Raw genomic sequence first — 19,693 nt, 5'->3', positions numbered from 1 at the left:
TTACTTAATTTATAACAAATATAATTTATAACTATTGAAGTTATAAAATCTCAGAGCAATGGAAGTATAGTAGGGGATGGCAAAGGGGCATAAACACATAAAACACAAAACACATAAATAAAGGGGAAATAAAGGACAATAACTACTCTTGAGTTATTAAGTGAGCCCTGTGGAGAGAGGCTTAACTTACCCAGGGTCTGCCCAGCCAGTACCCTCCCATTCTCTCCCAGCACAGCTGCCCGGGCATGGCGCTCATTGGCATACTGGACAAAGGCATAGCCCTTGTGCACCGAACAGCCAGCCACACGGCCATACTTGGAGAAGATAGTCTCCACATCAGACTTCTTCACCACAGCTGTGTTGAGGTTTCCAATGAAGACCCGAGAGTTGATGGACTTAGGGTCATTCTTGTTGGTTACATTGCTTGTCTGGATCTTCAAGGACATGATGGCCACCTGGAGAGAGAGAGAGAGAGAGAGAGAGAGAGAGAGAGAGAGAGAGAGAGAGAGAGAGAGAGAGAGAGAGCGCAGCTGTTAGGCTGGGCCCCCAGGTTGGGCTCAAGGACTGGTCATGGCCCACATCCTGACCAAACTAGACTGCTCCTTGCCTTCCTACACAGTTCTACCCCTACTACATCCAGCCTCCCTGTTACTATTATCTTGTTTTCTTGTTATAGTACCAAGAATTACCACACAATGGCTGCTGATCTTGCACTGGATGCTTTACAAATGTTCCCTCTTTTGGTACAAGACTAAGTAGAACCACAATATTGTACATGGGAGGAACCTAACCTTCAGAGGTCATCAAACATTACAGTGAACGGTAGGGTTGGGATTGACAAGTACACTTGACTCCAATTCTTTTAAGCCCACACTTTGTTTAATACTCATCTCAAATGTAATCTCATTTGGAATCTAAACTTAAAGATGTTCCCCAGGTCCCCCCACCCATCGTTCCTTCAATGTAAAACCATAGCAAAGAGGCCACAAGGTAATTACAAGTAATATTTGCTCTAGAACAACACCATATACTCAGTCAGATCCAGACATGGACCAAGTGATGATGGTGACAATTTTACCAGAAATGGAGACTCTGGTAAGATCATTAACTTGCCAATAATAGGCACTCAAACCCAGGTCAGTTGGCCCCTAATGCTCATTTCTGTGAGCTTCATCACTTTGTTTCCCAGAGCTAAAGCCAATTCAAATACCATAGTAAGATGGCATATTTACCTGAGAACTGTTTTTAATAAATACATTTTTTTAGAGTTACCTACTCTTTGATACTTTTTTATTCAAATTGGCATGTATTTTAACCCCAAAGACATCCCCTCCCTGAAGATGTTACACAGGCTCCCAGGAGAAGAGGAGGCTCAATTTCAGCAGGAAAGGCCTATAGTTAAGCCTTGGCTTTTGTACTTCCTGGCCCTGTCTTTCATGCACTGGCCTGGGTTTTTTCAACTCCATCTCAATCTCTCCTAAGGCCATTTCAGAAGGTGTTAAAGCACCCAAGCAGTATGTGTAAAAATTCTCATCAGTCTACCAGATTATTACCTGACATTTTGGGCAGAGAGGAGAGGTTTCTTTTCAATGAATTAGAGAAGACTGTAAGCTGGGAAAACATGTTATCTTGTATCCTACTCCAGAAGAGACCCCTTATTTCTCCTAAATGCTCCCAGTCAGGAAATGAGCGTGTTCTGCCCAGCAGGTGGCTCTGTTTACCAAGAAAATCAGGCTGGACCAGAGAATATCATTCTGAGGAAGTAACATGCCCAGGGGTGGGTTTGCTACTGAAAACTCAAATGAATACACTGGGATCAGGTGTGCACCATTCTTAAGCAAGGGGCAGGGATGGTGGAGGCGAGGTAGTGCCATCACTACTACTGATATAAAGGAGGTGCCAGTTTGGGAACTGACCTGGAAAGGACGGACTCTTGTTTCTCAATTTACCTTCATCAACATTCATAAAGCAATGAGGAAGAGGGAGAGAGGGAGAGACATAATGGTGTGGAGATCTGTTGATTACTGCTGACTCTCCACTGACCTGGCAAGGACACGATGGCTGTGGATTTCCTCAGACCTTTACCAGAAGACTCTAACACCACTGAGCAGAAAGCATTTGCTGCACACCTGTGTTTGGTACTGTGAAGGGTTCAGCACTCACACATTCACTAATGAGCAATCTTTCAGGTTTGGCCCTACTCGGTCTTTTCTCACCTGGGGTCTGGGAAATGTGCATAAAAGGATTTTGCAAACTGTCAAGCCCTTTACAAGATCTAGTAAATATTTTGACTACAGGTACTTTATCCTACTAATACTGCTACTTGTGGGCTCATTCTTGGTGAGGGTCAAGGTCAGATAGGAGCACATTCTCTATCTTCCACATGTGGCTGCTCTAGGTGAGAAACCTGCAGGGTCAAGGAGAAATGCCCACCTGGGGATTACCCAACTGGAGCCTTTCTTTAAATAGCCCTCCATTCATTTTTAAAGCTTGCATAACCCTTGGAGGGCAGGCTATGCTGCTGCTGGATAGACTCCCTATGCCTGAATGTAGAGATATCTCTGGGAATGTAGAAAAACACTCGTTCATGAGGCATCTCAAAGTGAGAGATGGAGCTGGGAGTATGAAATGAAAAGGAGGTGGGCCCAATACTGAGTTCTCTCTGACTGTCAGGTTTAGTACAAAATCCCTAAGGATTCAACAATTTTAAATCCATACGTGAATCTTCCAGGTTGTTATACATATAAGTATCAGTTTATAAAATTTGCATATAGCCTTCACATGTTTAGACACATAGTACATGGGTCTCCATTTTATTCTTACTCTGCTTAACAAGTGCTCAATAAACACTAGGGAGGAAGTGGTACGGATATGTATCAGAAGGGCACTAGAAGGGTTCATTGTGATGTGCCTCAAATTGTCAGGACCAGTGAGACAGGGTCCCAAGCACGTTCTTCTGACCCAAATACCCACCTCTACAAAACTAAACACCCTCAATTTGATATCCTTCCTTCATTCTTTCTATGTTTCGAGTGGGAACCCTAAAATAATATTGATATCCTATTGAGCAAAAGCTGCTTAACTTGATAAGCTATTTCCCACCCTGTGAGTTAAACTTTGCCACACAGATTAACTGTGTAATTGAGAGCAAGGTGTCTGAAGCTATGGAGGCCCTCTGCTTAGCAATGAGCAGTGGATAGTAAGATTATTCTTGGTGGTAGTGGGGAAGGGAGCAAGGAAAACCAATTTGTTCCTAGATATTTTTACAATGTCAGATAAACAGGAACTTAGTGAGCATGGAGTTCATGTGCCTTCACTCAGAGGAACAAAAGGAAAGGCACTTGGCCACGATACCACAGCTAGTGAGCAGCAAAGCCAAGAGTATCCTGGGGGGTCCTGATTCCAACTCTAGAGTTCTTAAATTCAATTTTTTCTTCTGGGCTGGTTAGAGACAGCCCCCAGGACAGTGAAGAGCTTGAAGAAGGCATAGTATTTCAAAAACTATGTTGGAGAAAACTAGGGGCTGCTGACCAGGTACACGTCCTTTCTGTACTGCTGGAGAAACAGCAGCTGCATAAAAGTTGGAGCCATAAGCTAATTAAAACCTGCCAGGGACAAAGATTTTGAAATGCCATTTACAACTCAAAGGGATGGGCTGGCTTCTCCAGGTTAGTAAGAACAGAAGAAATTTGGCAAAAACTAATCATTTTCCCAGTTGAAAATCATTTTAGATGGAAACTATGTTTCAGAAGTCAGGAGCCAAGCCTCAGCATACAGAAAGGTGACAGAATTTCACAAAGGTAGAAAAGCACCTCCATCACTAAACTTTGTGTAAATGAGACCCCAAGGAGCCATCACAGTGAAAAGAGCCTCTAATTTCAAGTGCTGACACTGTGTCAGAGGTCTTAACACACCTCAACTCATTTAATCCTCACAAAGCCTTCTGAGGAGATGTTTTAGATAACTCAGAGAGACTCAAGAGAGGCAGCTAACTGATTAATAGAACAAAGCCAGAACAGAACATATCCTGTTTGACAGAATATAAAGGGGCAAAATTGCATATGTACAGAGACACCTTGGGTACTGATTTCAATGGTTAGAATACTTATCCTGAGTCAGTTCTTGCCCTTTCCCTTTTCCAAAATTCCTTATATCTGCACAAGATTTTCAAACAAAGCCAGTTTATGTCTACTATATTCTGAATGTACACACCCCCTTCCTCAAATTCTTTGTTGAAATTTAATCCCTAATGTGATAACATACAGAAGCCAGGGCCTGGCAAGTTTAAAGAGATTAATAGATGTTCTGTCATCCCTGGCTGCCTGGTAACCAGGAGCCTCTGAACCAAGGAGGCCCAGGACACTGATCTGTCTAATTGCTTGGCTTTCTCCAGAAATAGGCTTCCCATCATTGATAGCTATTTTTCCTCTAAACCACCCACGTGTCTCTAAGGGCAGAAGGGAATGGAGCCTTTGGGAGTGAGGTGAATATGTCTTGAGGGCCAAGTCCCCATGAATGGGTATAGTACCCTTATAAAAGAGGCCCCAGAGAGATGCCTTGCCTTTTCTACCATGTGAGAACAAGGCAAAAAGACAGCTGTTCCTAAACTGTTAGGCAGAACTTCACCAGATAGTGAATTTGCTGGTGCCTTGATATTAGACTTCTTAAGTCTCTAGAACTGAGAAATAAATTTGTTGTTTATAAACACACAATTGTGTTACAGCAGCATAAAAGGACTAGGACAATATCCCTTATCCTGACATTTATTCATCCTATTTTATGGATTAAAAAAAAAAAAAAAGCTGATCATCAGCAGATTTAAGTGACTTACTTAAAGGTCAACCACCTAGTGAGAGGAGTAGCTAGGTGATTTGTCTGACATTCTACATGACACTATTTCAATAGATGCCCTAAGCCTCTGCCTCTGTCATGTTTCCCCTGGGCTTCCAATCCTCCCCTCAGATCAAACCCAGGCTTAAAACACTGCCCCGCATTGGACTCCCTCCCACAATGCTCATCTCAAAGGAGGAACTGTTGCTCTTGGCCTCCAGTGCTGTTTAGAACCTGTCTTAGTCTTACTTGACACTCTGGCTTTATTCTCTTGCATGGAGAAGAGAGTCACAGAAGCCTGCGGTCAGCCCTCTGCCCTCAGATAACCCAAGGGGCATCTGATTAGTTTTGAAGGAAAACAGTTATCAGTAATGGGAAGCCTATTTCTGGAGAAAGCCAAGCAATGTGACAGATCGGTGTCCAGGCCCTCCTTGGTTTGGAGGCTCCTGGTTACCAAGCAGCCAGAGATGACAGAACATCTATTAATTTCATTAAATTTGCCAGGCCCCTACTCATTAGCATTGCCCAAATGATCACCATTGACCAAACAGAACTAATTTTCTAAGGAGTACTCTTTAGCTCCCAGCTTGACCCCGCCACCCCCCCCCGGGGGGGGGGTCCTGAATAGGTGGAAATGTGAAGGGTGCAGTTTACAGGTCTAGAAGGCTCACAGTCTTGGCTCTGTTGTTCTTAGTTATGTGACCTCACATCATGGAATTTCTCTGGGACTTATTGCCATTATCCTAAAGAACAGACATCATCTTTTCCAATTACCTTTCTTATCTGATTCAAGAATCAAACAGGCTAATCAATGTGAAAGTGCTAATGCATCTGCAAAACACTACACAAGGATATAGGATTATACCTATGTCTAGTATTACCCAATTCCAATCCCCTTCCTTCATTCAATAAGCATTCCTTAAAATATTCTCTTCTGTGCTGGCCCTACAGAGATCCTTGGAAACAGTGCTTATAGGCCCTGTGTACTTGTCAAGTAGCCCTCTCTCCAGTAACCTGTTTTTTGACTGTTTCCTAAAACAAAGAAATATGCACTTAAAATAGCAAAAGCAGCACAGGTTCTGGAGTCAGACAGGACTGAGTTCCAAATCCAGCCCTACCACTTAAAAGCTGTCACCTTGGCCATGTGCCTTAACCTGGCCAGGTCTCAGATTCCTCAACTGCATAAGCGAAATTATACCAATCTCCCAGTGAATTCTCACAGAATGTTGACAAAGGGAGAGGCTACACCAGGCAGGAAGAACTGCAGAAACAATGTACAAATGTGTCCCTTTCTCTTTTTGACCCCCTATTCGCCTCCTTTCTCCTGTAAGAGAACAAAAGGGTAGGACTGGAAAAAGAAGAAAGAAATAGGAGAATGCTGTCATTGCTAACTCCTGTTCCTTTGTGAAATGCATACTGATTCTTTTCTTAAAAGAGTGCAAAAAGGAAGCACCCAATCTAATATGCAGCAACTTTATACAGATACCTGTTGGAAGCTTTAGAGGTATAATTCATAATCCTGATCACAGCCTAATGAGATAAACAGTATCACCTTCATTCTATAGATAAAGGAACTGAGACTGTGGCTTAATGGTAGAGCTCTTGCCTAGAGCAAGTGAGGCACTGGGTTTGATCCCCAGCACCACATGAAAAACTAAAACTAAATAAACAAAATAAAGGTATTGTGTCCATCTACAACTAAAAATATTTAAAGCAAAGAAAAAAGAAACTGAGGCTCCGAGAAAGCTCAAATAATTTATCCACATTCACATTAAGTGGCACGATTAGGATCAAAAGACCCCAAGTTTTTCTGATTTTAAAGCCTGTGCTCTTACTGCTTGACAAAATGCTCCTAATGTCACTGCTCCCCCCACCCCAGGAAGACTAGTTCCCGGCTTTGCAGATATGTCACATGACCTTGGGTTTTAGATCATATACCTACAAAAGGTCCTTGGAGGGTTCAATGAGTGAACAGAATAAGATCACTTACTACTTACTATCTGCCAGAAACTATACTAAGCCTTTTGCTATGAGACAGGTGGTGATAAGTGCTGTGATCATTCACAGATGAGGAAAGAAAGGTTTGGTGCTTAGTCCTACTCAACCCAGGAAATGGCAGAGCTGGGATGAATCTGTTTTGAGTCCAGAGCTGATCATCTTAACCTTGGCCCAAAAATGGCTTCAATGCTGGGCAAGCCCTATACCTGCCTGTACAGCCTCTTCTATCTTCTAATGTTTTCTGATCCTTTAGGCATAGATTCACAAGGCCTTGCTGAGGGCACACTCTCAACTCCAAGAGCCAATCAGCACATGCTGTGAGCCCGGGAATGGCCCACTCCCCCTTTCCAAGCCTTTCTGGGCTGGCTCCTCACAGTGATAACGTAGCAAGACAAGTCACTGCTTGCTGTTGGTTGATTATAGCTATTCTTTTCTGTAAATGAAGTTTAAAAGTCATCAAAGGGTTTGTCAGCTGTGACTTATGAGCCTCTTTCCCGCAGGGAAGTCAGGCAGTGACAAATGCCCCTCTCATTCTGCCATCCATTATAAGTCGGAAGGTGCCATGTTCCAATTACCGGAGACCCCGATGCATCTCATGGAAAACCCTGCTCTGGGCTGTGGCCATTACTCAGGCCTGGCAGGGCTGCCAGCAGGGCTGCCCTAGGTCCAGGCCCCACTGAATAGGAATAGAATAAGAGCACTTCCCTGACTTTGAACAAGCTCCTCCACTCCTGGTGGTTTTCCCTAGATACATTCACAGGACCATGTGGGCTGTCTCAAAGTACCCAGGCTCAAGGCTGCCTGAGAGAGACATGAGGAAATAAGATGCTGCCAGGTGGATTATGTGGGAAATATGATGCTCCAGAGGGAGGGCAAAGGATGAAGCATCTAGGATGTTCAGAGAAAGGAGATACTGAAAGAACCACCACAGAGATGGCCTCAGTGCTCAAGACCCATTACATGACAGGCCCTGTTAACTTAGATGCTGTAAACCGAGGATGAATGAAATATAGTTCCTGCCATGGAGGGGAGTTGAGAAAATTAAGGTTCAGATAAAGGGACTTGTTCAAGGTAACAAAGTAAGTTAGGGTCAGTGATGGAGTTAGAAAATAGATTTCTACTTCTGGTGATACAGAGAAGTAGGGAGGTAGCCTAGGCGCTTTACAAAGAATATGGTAATATTCCCCCATTCAAATCCCACCTGCCTATTTACTACAGGTTTGAGTTCTAGCAAGCTCCACAACCTATACAAAATCTCAGAAAAATGAGGAAGGTAACACTTACTTCAGAGTTATGATGAGAAATACATAAAATAATATGCATACAGAGCAGAGTGGTAGGCACATAGTAAGTGCCCAAAGTATTATTTATCATCAAATAATCTCTAAAACAACCCTTAGAGGCAGGTATTATTAATCTCACTTTACAGACAAAAAAATTGAGGCTCTTTTCTACTTCGTCATACTAAATAGTGCTTCTCAAAACTATTTGTGGTGAAGGACCAGTTTCTTTTGTTTTGTTTTTTAAACTTCTAATTCACTACAGATAAATACTGGTAAAATACAATAAAAATATCAAATTACTACACAAGTTTCTAAAAGTTTCTAAGTACTTACTCTCAATTTCTATCCTTAAAGTGAACTAGCAGCAGTTTATGAACTGGCACCTGTCCAGTGGGCTATTATTTTTGAGTGGCATGGCTCTAAGCCATTCTTGCTCTACCCTGTCAATCTCTACAAAACAAAGAAGAGAGTTAATTTCATATCTTTCAAGTCCCTTAGCTTGATTTCTTTTTTATACTTGGTGTTAAGACTAATTTCTAAAATAATTCCCCCTCCTCTTTTTTCCTCTCTCTTAAGAGAAGGTAGGCAGTTCAAGGGTGAGTTTGTCCAGAAGTGAGGAATGTTGGTCATGCTATACCCTACAAGGAAAGAAGATGTAGGCTTAATGAGGACTGGAATAACCTTCTTAGAGCCTAGGTATCTGAAAAGAGGGCATGCCTATTCCTGAAGAAGGTGGTGCTCATAGGCCACCTTTCTCTAGAATAGAAGATATGAGGAAACTAACCAGAAGGAGAAAGGCATGTTATAACTTTTCTGGTAGTTTTCTTTTTTCTTTGTGGTGTGCGAGTGGGGTGTACTAGGGATTGAACCCAGGGGTGCCTCACCACTGAGCTATGACCCCAGTCCTTTTTTCCCAATTTTTATTTTTTATTTTGAGATAGAGTCTCATGAAGTTGCTGAGGCTGACTTCACACATGCAGTCCTGCTTCAGTCTTCCAAGTTGCTGGGATTATAGGCGTGCAATACCACACCCAACACTTTTCTGGTATTTCTAATCTTCAGTCTTGTATTATGGCTATTTGTATAACAGCCTTCTCTTTTCATCTAGGAAGCTGGAATAAGAGGGACAACAGATCTATTCCCAAATAGTCCTGTATACCTAACAGTGTGGCTAGCTGGGCAGGTGAGTAGTTCTTAACTAGCATTCAAAGGCATGATAATATACCTTAACTCTTCCGGGGGCATGGTTAAATTTTTGTCAGTTAACAAAACTTTTGTGCTCTAACTGAGCAAGTGGTATCTTTCAATACAATCAGAGCTGAGTAGTCATGTGACACAATATAGAGAGGGATACAACTTCCTGTGAGTGTCAGTTGAACACATGGCCTTCTGCAGAGGCCAAAGCCTGAATCATTATTTTCAAGTGAGAGGCCATGGAATGTGGTCCAGCAAGTAACCTCTGAAGCCAAAAATACCTTTATTCTATTTCTAAACTAGCTGTGTGATGTGACTTTCAGAAAATATCTTAAAATCTTTGTACTTCAGTTATCTTGCCTAAAAAAATGGGGATAGTAAAACATATCACTAGGGTTGTTACAGGATAAATTGTTTAATTCACATAAGCATTCACAACAGTGGCACATTAGAAAGTATGCAAATGCTACCTCCTGCCGTCACTATTATTACTGTTGTTGAAGCCTGTAAGAATTTTTCCTTCTGAGTCAAGTGCTACTGTAACTTTAACCTAGAGCTGAACTGATAAGAGAAAAGGGCACTATTTACTATGAACATAAGTCTTTTCAAGTGTGTCACCAAAATGCTAGTATTTGGAAACATGCCTTGAACATAATAGTGACCACAGAAGTAGATGCTCATTAAATATTTAATGAATAAATAAATTAGAGACCCCAGGAATACAGGCTGAGAAGCAGAGCAGGAAGAAGACCGTAAGCAAAAGTTCCACAAAAGGTCTCCATGTACCTTGAGGAGCATGACAGTAGACTGGATTTCCCTTCTGGTTAACAGTGCCCGGGGGCTCACAGTGCCAGAAACCCCTACTTGCTCATTATTCTATGTCTCTGTTGGCACTCTATGTTCTGAGGCTGCTCTATTCTGAGTAAGGATACACAAGACTATGTCATGATAGTGTACATGTTTTGGTATGTTATATTAGAAGAAGTAAGTGACTCTGAGGAAGACAAAGAGGAAAGCCTAACTCACCCGCAGTAGGCCTAGCCCTGAGTTATAATAGTAATCGGGAAGACTGGGTTGTGGCTCAGTGATAGAGCACTTGCCTGGCATGTGTGAGGCACTGAGTTGATTCTCAGCACCATATATAAGTGAATTAAATAAAATAAAGGTCCATTGACAACTAAAAAAACTATTAAAAAAAAAAAGCAATTGGGAACTTATTAGCCTTGGATTCCTCCCTGCCAGTGGAGCCCTGGGGTCTGAATCCTACCTGTATATGTGACCCTGGGAAGGCACTTCACTTCTCTGAAGGTCAAGATTCCCTATCTGTGAAACAGGAATAAAAATTCCTGTCCTGCCCACTTGCAGCACAGATTATTGTGAAGATAAAAGGAGATGGCATACTGTTACCAGAGATGTGCTACATGGATGTAGGCAGAAATATTCCCTGGGATGGAAAGCTGCTGCAGGTTTTCCGAGTCACAGGCTAGAAGCAGGGGCTCAATGGTGCAAAAGCTGGCACTGCAGCCAGGTGCCATACCCCTAGGGTAAGGACAGTTAATTAAAACCCCTTCATATAGAATCAATATTTTTTTCATTACAACAATCCCTCTCATTGAAAATACCTAACACCACCTCCGATAATTCCACAAGGTTTGATCCCAAAGACAGCATAAGCACTGACCTATGTATATTTTCCCCTACTTTTAGGCAAGAGTAGAGGAAAGCTAACCTCTCCCTGGTGTGTTGATCCAAACATAATCTATAGCTCTGCTACAGTTTGGATCCTGAATGCAGAATGTCCCCTGTTCCCCATGTGCTAAATAATAGCTTGGTCTCCAGCAAGGCACTACAGGAAGATGGTAGAACCTTGGAGAGGTGGGCCTAGTAGGAGGTCCTTAGGTCACTGAAGGTGTGCCCTCAAAAGGGATTGTGGGACCCTCGTCTCCTCCACTTTCTTTTTGCTCCCTGGCTTGTGATGTGAGTGATTTTGCTCTACCACACACTTTTGTCATGATGTACTGCCTTGTCACAGGCTCAAAGCAACAGGGAAAACTGATTACAGACTGGACCGTCTAAAACTGGGAGCAAAATAAACCTTTTCTCTTTATAATTATCTTAGGTACTTCGTTATTGTCATGGAAAACTGACTGACATAGACTCTAAGCATCATCCCATGGTGCCACATGTTTGGTGCAAAAGGACCACCGAGAATGATGCCACAGTCACAGCCACTCAGTCTTTGTCTCTTTGGTAACAACTCCACAACTATTTTTAAGCACCTGTCTCTTATGTGATCAGACAAATATTCCCCTGCCACCTCCTGTGAGTGGCTTCCCACCACCACCAAGAACAAATCTAAATCCTTTAAAAAGAGTGTACAAGTCCCTTTGTGACTTAAGGCTACAAAATTCATTCACAACAATCCTGAGTAATTGTAAGTTAAATTCACTTTATAAATGAGTAAGCCCTAGTGCACAGCTACTAGCTCCTTTTCAAAGGCAAAGTCAATTGCCCAAAGTCACACAGGAAACAAATCAGTATGAACTGGGTTCCTCCTGAAGGGATGGATTAGTCTATGTGAAGAAAGTATTGGGATGGGGCACTGTATGGTGCAGGGGAATCTTTCCTTTAGGGAGCAACTTAAACTATCTCCTGCTTGAAGTTGCCAACCTGACTCTTCCCACTCCCACAGCTGCAGCATCATTAATAGACTGGGTTTAAGGACCAAAATGTTCATTTGCATATAGTGTGATAAATATACCTAAGCTGAAGAGTTCCTGAGTAAGGAAAACCAATGAACCACTACAACTTAGCAAAAATGAAACCAGTTAGTACCCAAGATGACAGGCTTCACACACCCAATGCTGATCAGAACAAAAAGGAGGAAGGGAAAGAGGAGTCTCAGCTGCAAGAAAAATGGCATGGACTTTAGACAAAGACAGACCAGGGTTTAAATTCAGGATCAACCACTTACAAGCTACATGACCTTGGACATGCCATTAAATTTCCTGAGCCAATCAATGTTCTATATTAGATATATATCTTTCCCCATACACTGAGTCATTCACTGAGCCCTGCTGATTTGGCCTCATATATATCTAGAAGTAGCCCAACCTCTCCATTCTTACCATCACTCTTTAAATTCATCCTCTGTTGTCAATAAGTAATATCACCAATTACATCCCTTGCTTAAAAGTGAAAGCGAGTTCAGAGTTTTACTTTATTAGTTTAAAATGGGTAAGAACTTGTATTACTTAGTATGTTTATTATTTTAAATTACCATATAAAATCACCTAAACCTTCGATCCCTCCATAGGACATAACTACTCTTGTTATTTCCTTCCAGTGGTTTTCCTTGTGTTACATAGTTGGACTGTTCAATTTGATAGCCTATTTTTTCCAATATTATAAGACATTTATTATATCTGTTATATCTGACTTTATTGCTGTGCAGTTTTCAATAAGTACCATTTTATATAACTACTATTTAATAGCTTATAGTTTTCTCTAAGTGGATTTGTTATAGTTTAGACTGGTGGTCATTTCAGCTTTTTTCAGTTTCTCACTTTTATAAACAATAGCATCTAAGGGGAAGCTTAATTAGATTATTTCCTTAAGACAGATTCACAGAAGTGGAATCACCAGTCAAATGTATGAACATTTTTATGGTTCTTGAGATACACTGCCTAATTGCTTTCCAAAAGGGTTATATCAATTTACACTGCTATCTCCAATGAATGTCACATTCATGGGAACTACCAAGTCATGTATTATCAAACTGTGTATGTGAGGGGAGGGTGATAAATTAGTAGATAAGACCCACAAATTCTTGTTGTGGTTCTTACTTACATGTGAAAAAGTTTACTAGCTATTGACTCTATAGAGTTTTGAATGCCACAAAGAGTTACTGTAGGCTCTCAGGCAGAGGGATAACATATTTAAAAGATTTAATTATTTATTCATTTATGAAAAAATCATTTATTGAGCACCTATTACTACTGTTAGACACTATACCAAGTACAGTGGTAAACAGGTAACAATCTGCTCAGGAAAAGCAGAACCTATGTTTCATCTTGGTAAGAGCCCAGAAAAGAGTAACTGGGAACTCAGAACTTTGTCACTTAAGAAACAGAAGGGAAGGGAAAGGAGAAAATCAAAGCAGTCACCAAAAAGTTCAGATCTTGGGGCTGGGCTTGTGGATCAGTGATAGAGCGCTTGCCTCGCATGTGTAAGGCACTGGGTTCAAGCCTCAGCACCACATAATAAATAAAAATAAAGGTATTGTGTCCATCTACAACTAAAATTTTAAAAAAAAATCTTCATTCTTAAAAAAAAAGTTAGATCTTGTCTTGAGGGACAAGATGAAGTTATCTCACATGAAGGTGAGGGAGAGAAAATTTAGGAAAGATGAAACAGCATATGCAAGGTTATGGCAGCATGACAGTTTCCATTATTTAGTGAATACTGATACGTACTATGGTTTGGCCAGTCTAGGATGCAAGAATGCATGTTACAAGATGACGCCAGAAAGACTGAAAGATGTCTGATTGGGGGAAACTTGTGACCAATCAAGAGTCTGGCCATCACAGGAACCAATAACCATTCCTATGTCATATGCTGTACAGTGCTCAGTAAGGAGGTACACACAAGTCACTATAGCTCTTGACAGTTTAAACCACCAAATGAACTTTTTGAGCAAAATAACCTGTCTAGTGTCAATTCCTCTTTGTCTCGGGCATTAGTAGTTTTCTCTCACCAAGCCATATAAGGCTTTCTGGGTATTTTCCACATCACCTAACACATTGCTAGGCACCTGGCAGGGGCTCCAATAATAATCATGGAATGATTAACCAGAGGTAGCTCATATAAAAATACCTATACTCACAAAGCCCTGGCATTGCCTCTAGCACTCTCAGCAGACACTTAGCCACTGCTTCTCTTGGAAGATATGTCTTGCCTCAGAAAGTTATCTCCCTCTTCTTGATCATTCTGCCAAATAAAATAATGGGCCTGGGTACAAGAAGCTATAAACTATGTGATAACTAAGGAGCATATCAGGTGGCCAGGAAGGAGGCCTGGAGGAACATAAATCCTTCCCCACAGTATGTTCCTCAAGCCAAAGACTCCCTCAGCCTTACCAGCAGTTTCAGAACACTTCTACTTCTCCCACCATAAAAATTAAATGGGCTTTTCCAGTTGAGCACAGTAAAAGTCTCTTTTGAGGAGCTCATGACTTTCTCTAAGGTATTAGTACTTTCTGCATTAATAACAGCTGACTTCATGGTGACTAGGACATTAGGAGAATAATTATTTTAACAGTTAATGCAATAGCAAGGCATTCTCGTCCTTTTAGTTGTGGTATGAAATGTGGGCAGTAGGTTCTGAGTTGCTGGCTGAGTCATCCAAGGAGACTGTATTAAAATGATCTGTTTCAATGTCATCTCTCTTAGGCTGACGGAATTCCTGGACAGCAAGACTACAATCTATTTCATCTCAGCATCCTCATTGCCTTTCAGAAAGTCCACAGTGGGTACTAAGGGAGTATCTACTGAACTGAATTTGGATGAAAAAGTACCACTGCACCCACCACAACCCCTTCCCCATGCATGCTTTTAAAGAAACAAAGAATCAGGAAAGGCTAAGGAGAAACAAAAAAGAAACATCTTTGCAGGGGCCCAATCCATTCCAACCCTGAGGAAAGGATGTTTTATAACATAAATGATCCCTTTAATTGATTATGTGGTAGATGCATTACTAAGCATCACATTTTTCACGGTTACAACTCTTCTATCACACTTTTCATCGTTACAACAAATTTTATCAAGATCTCAATGATTCTTTCAGGGCCCCTTTTAACTTCTTCCTTTCTCCCTCTCTCTCTCTCTCTCTCTCTCCTTTCTTCCCCTTCCCCTCCCTCTTTCTTTCACTGAGACAGGGTCTTCCTTTGTTACCCATGCTGGTCTTGAATTGGAGGCCTTAAGTGATCCTTGCACCTCAGCCTCCCGAGTACCTGGGACTGTCGGTGTATACCACTATACACAGGTTAGGTTCCTTTTCAGAAAATGACTCTAGTCAAAACACTGGGTTCAAATCTCATCTCTACCATGTTATGAGCTGTATAATCCTGAGCAGATGATTGAACCTCCCTGGGTCAGAGTTTTCTTATTTGTAAAATGGGAATATTATAGGCCCTTCCCATAAGCTGTTAAGATAATTCAATGAGGTGATGTATTAGCAAGTTATTCAGAAATTTTCTAAATGAAAAGGCATTATTATTCTGCCCCCATTTAATAGATGGCTTCAAATATCACAATCTTATCAGTGAGTAAGGTTGAGAGATGCTGCTTCACCAATAAAGCAGGACTAGAACTCAATTTCTGATTTGGTGACAGAGACTGGAGCCAAAGGATTTTTTCTGAGTAGAAATTTGATTGATGTGCTGTCCTGATGAAAGCTCCTCAGGACTTGGAAAGCTGAGGAAGGAGGATCGCAAGTTTGAGGCCAATCTGGGCAACTTAGCAACTCTGCCTCAAAATTGGGGGGGGGGGGGGGGGGAGTGTGAGGGACATAGCTCAATGGTAAAGTACCCTGAGTTTAATCCCCAGTACCAAAATGAAATTAATAAATTGATAAGAAAATCTTCTAGGAAAGATTTTGTTTCTTACCCCCAGGCAGAGATCGAGCCATTCCTTCCCCAGAATTCTGATATCCTCCACAAAACTCTGCTGTGAGAACATCTGCTGCACTTTTGTGTTCACATATCTGCACCCCTCCACTAGATTCTGAACTCCTTGAAGGCAGAGACTATTTTATTCATCTCTGCAATTCCAGTCTCTAGCACTGTGCTGCAACAGTAGATGCTTAATGAATTTCTGCTAAAAAAAGAGGTGAAAGAATCCTAGGTAGGGAGAGTAAAAGCTAGGGGTGACTGGTGTCTTTACTCAGTATGCTACAGGGAACAGAGGCAATGAGAGGTTGAGTCTGCAGTCCAGACTGCTGAATCTGGGATTCCTGTAGAGAGGAAGATATACAAAGTCCTCACCAAGCAGAGAGCAGTAAAAGTTAGACAACGCTATCCTTGTCAGCCATCAACACACAGAGGGAAATCCAGCCCTCCCTCTCTGTATAACCTAGTGACCCAGAGATGAGCCCAGCTACTGGGTTTTACTATGCCAATTTTCTAGAACAAACACTGAACAAAAGTGTTTTTAAAAACCTAAGTTCAGGCTGGGATGTAGCTCAGTGGCAAAGTGTCTGCCATGCATTTGCAAAGCCCTGGTTTCAACCCCACGTTCCAAAGAAAAAAAGAACCCCACCAAAAAAAAAAAAAAAAAAAAAAAAGATAAAAACCTGAAGTTCATTCCTGAGGCCACTAATTTTTTCAATAAATATTTTTATTCAATATCAATAATAAATATTTTTGGACATTTGGACATCCACTCCATGTTAGCCTATACTAGGACCTGTGATCTAACAAAAGAGCTTATCCCCACTTTGCTGTCAGATCCTTAGATAAGTAGCTACCCGTCTCCTAGCATTAATATCCTCATGTGCCATGTGAAAGATAACCTCAATATCACAGAACTGTTTTCAATACAAGATGTGCTTGAAGAGTCTACCACACAACTTTGCAAATATAAAGGAGACTTAAGTAAAGTGCAAGGATAGCCCCCACTAAATGCCAAGGGGACCTCCCTCTGCCAGGGTCTGGATAGAAATCTCACAGCATATTCCTACCCTCTGAACTTTAGTGAAGATGATGATAGAGGAGTAAAAATTTGACATTTCTCTTCAAACACCTCTAGGGATCTTTCCCGTAATGACTAGTGTCAAGTCAGAGGGGTCCTTATTAGAAGTTGCACTGTGCCCACCTAGATCTAGAGTTCCCACTGATGCAATCCAAATTTCTCACAGCAAGAACAGAGTTCAGTTTTGTGAGTTAAAGGTACCTTTAAAAACACTAAGCCAATTTTCTGACCCCCTGGTCCTTCAACTGTTTGGAAACACTTGACGACCACTAAGCCTGTTTCCTCATTTTTCTGCTTACTGGAACAAACATCAAAACAGAAAGCTTAATGATCTAACAAGTTGATCAGTGGTTTGCAGAAACCTCTGTAATTTTAGGATTTGTTAGTGAGACAAGAAAGAATGGTGTAGTGGGGCTGGGATCATCATGGCTGAGTGGTACAGCATTTGTCTCATACTTGTGAGGCACTGGGTTCGATCCTCAGCATCACATAAAATGAATAAAATGAAACAAAGGTATCGTGTCCATCTACAACTTAAAAAAAGAAAGAAAAAAAAAAAAGGTTGGTGGAGTATGAGTAAGTGGTGTGGTCCAAAAGGGAGTGAGGCACCTTGACCTTTATGCTTGGTTCTGGAAGCTCTGTTGTTACAGATCTCACCTGCCTCCCCTAGATGATGAAGAACTGCAGAACATCAGTCTTGTACGAACTCTTCCACGGAAGGCCATTGTTCTTCAAAATATTATGGGGAATTCCTCGGGAAAGAGGCTCCAAGGTTGAATAAGAACAGAAGATTTGGCATACTCTATTCCCTGTCAGTGCTTCCAATCACTCCCAAAAGCCACATGCTCAGTAATGCTCTGAGAAGTCAGCAATAAAGAAATATACTTACTATTATTCAACCTCACTTTTCCCAAAATTATTAACATATCTTCTCTGGAATATATGACTTGAGAAAGACACAATGGGACAGATTTCCAGGGTCCCTATCAACTCTAACCTACTGTGATTTGCACCAGAAGTGTGTTGCCAATGCCAGGAACACTCCTACTTCCCTCCAATCTACTTCTTGAAACCCAGTGAGACGCTTTAAACCATACTCAGGTTAATAGGAATTATGGGTATATGTGTAGTTCATTTTTCTGTTTTTCAAAGGTTCCAAGTATAATACACTTAAAACACTGAGAAGGGAAACCTGCAGTGACCTAATACTTCTTCTGTACTGTGTCAGTGGTACAGATGACACAATGTTTTCCATATATCATTTAATCTTTAGACAACCACAGTAGATGCTGATATTTTCACATTACATAGAAGGAAACTGAGGCTCAAAGAGTCTAACTTGCCCAGGGATGCACAGCTAGAAAGTGGTAAGCTCCATATTCCAAACTTATAGCTACTTATCTCAGATCTTGATTATGTTTTGAGCTCTACCACCACAATTATCAGATGGTTAACAAACCTTCCCTAATCTTCCCTGAGCTTTAGTCTCTTCAATTATCAAGTGGTAACAGAAATCCTTGCACTATTTCTCTCACAGAGTTGCTCTATGGTTCACAGCATTAACAGGCATGAAAGGGTTCTATAATGCACAAAGATATGAATATTAGAAATATTTGAAACATCATGAAAAAATGTTGCTATTTCCTTTCATGATGTATAAGGTTCTTGCTGGGTTCCCAGTCATTCTGCCCCAAAATAATGTTTCTTAAAATTTTCCAGTTAGGATTTTTTGATAAATAGGAAATATCAATTTCTCTCAGTATTGGTTACTCTTTAGGCTGTTTGGCAGTCATACCAAGCAGAAAATCAGCTTAAGAAGTCAAGGAATGGGGCTGGGGATATAGCTCAGTTGGTAGAGTGCTTGCCTGGCAAGCACAAGGCCCTGGGTTCAATCCCCAGTACCACACACAAAAAAAGTCAGGGAATGAAAACAGAAGAATGGGTGGGAGCCTTCTGAGAGGCCTACCAGCCCAAGTAGTAGAAAGGAGATGCTGGACTGGCTATGGGGCCAGACTCCTTACCCTTATCTTAGAACATGCCTAGGAAATAAGAGGTCATTTTGAACAGCAGATCTCAGAAGCTCTTGTTATGAGATCTGTTCAGGGAGAAACAATAGGCACAGGGGGACTGGAGAAGGGAAATGAGGCCAAATTAGCCAGCTTCACTTTGCTCTGGGATGCAGAAAACTTTGGCAGGGATGTACTCACAGAAAGAGAAGTAGTTGGGTATAGTGCTCTCAACTCATCCTCTAGCTCTAACTCATGGTCCACACTGCTGGAGTCATCTGCTCTCCCAAGCTTCTGACAGACTAAAGCCAAAACCCCCACCAAAGAATTCTTGAATCTGGGCCCTGGCTGGGGACCAAGAAATAAGTAACCCAAGTCTGTTCTCTCAGAAAAGGAAGGTACTGTACCAAGATGGTCTGAGTCTAACTAGAGGTTCTCTTGTATAGTTAAATGTCTGGCACATGTGCTATACTCAAGAAAAGTTTTGAACGAAACTGAATCAAAGTCTATATATTCTATGATTTAAGAGCATCTGTTTGGTGTCAAGAGTCCAAGACTGTAGTCCTGGTTCTGGAATGAACAAGTGATTAACTCTGGACTGCTTAAGTTTTGTGAACCTGTTTGCCCATCTATA

At 41.5% G+C, this 19,693-nt stretch overlaps 1 protein-coding gene across 9 annotated transcripts in view; it reads right to left on the bottom strand.

Annotated features, from left to right (window-relative positions):
* RALY (RALY heterogeneous nuclear ribonucleoprotein) overlaps nt 1-19,693 on the bottom strand; it is a 75,729-nt gene that overhangs the window by 7,795 nt on the left and 48,241 nt on the right. For 8 of the 9 annotated variants that reach the window (XM_079128349.1, XM_079128345.1, XM_079128344.1 and 5 more), the window contains one exon: nt 191-455. In XM_079128349.1, the coding sequence (XP_078984475.1) occupies nt 191-446 (256 nt within the window). In that variant the 5' untranslated portion in view covers nt 447-455. Of the gene's footprint in view, nt 1-190; nt 456-17,710; nt 17,734-19,693 lie in introns of those variants that run through there. The other variant, XM_079128350.1, reaches the window with a different exon arrangement.

This window comes from Sciurus vulgaris (assembly GCF_902686455.1).
Source record: "Sciurus vulgaris genome assembly, chromosome: 2".
NCBI lineage: Eukaryota > Metazoa > Chordata > Mammalia > Rodentia > Sciuridae > Sciurus > Sciurus vulgaris.
The sequence above is the reverse complement of the archived record's forward strand: the minus strand, read 5'-3'. Positions and strand labels throughout refer to the sequence as shown.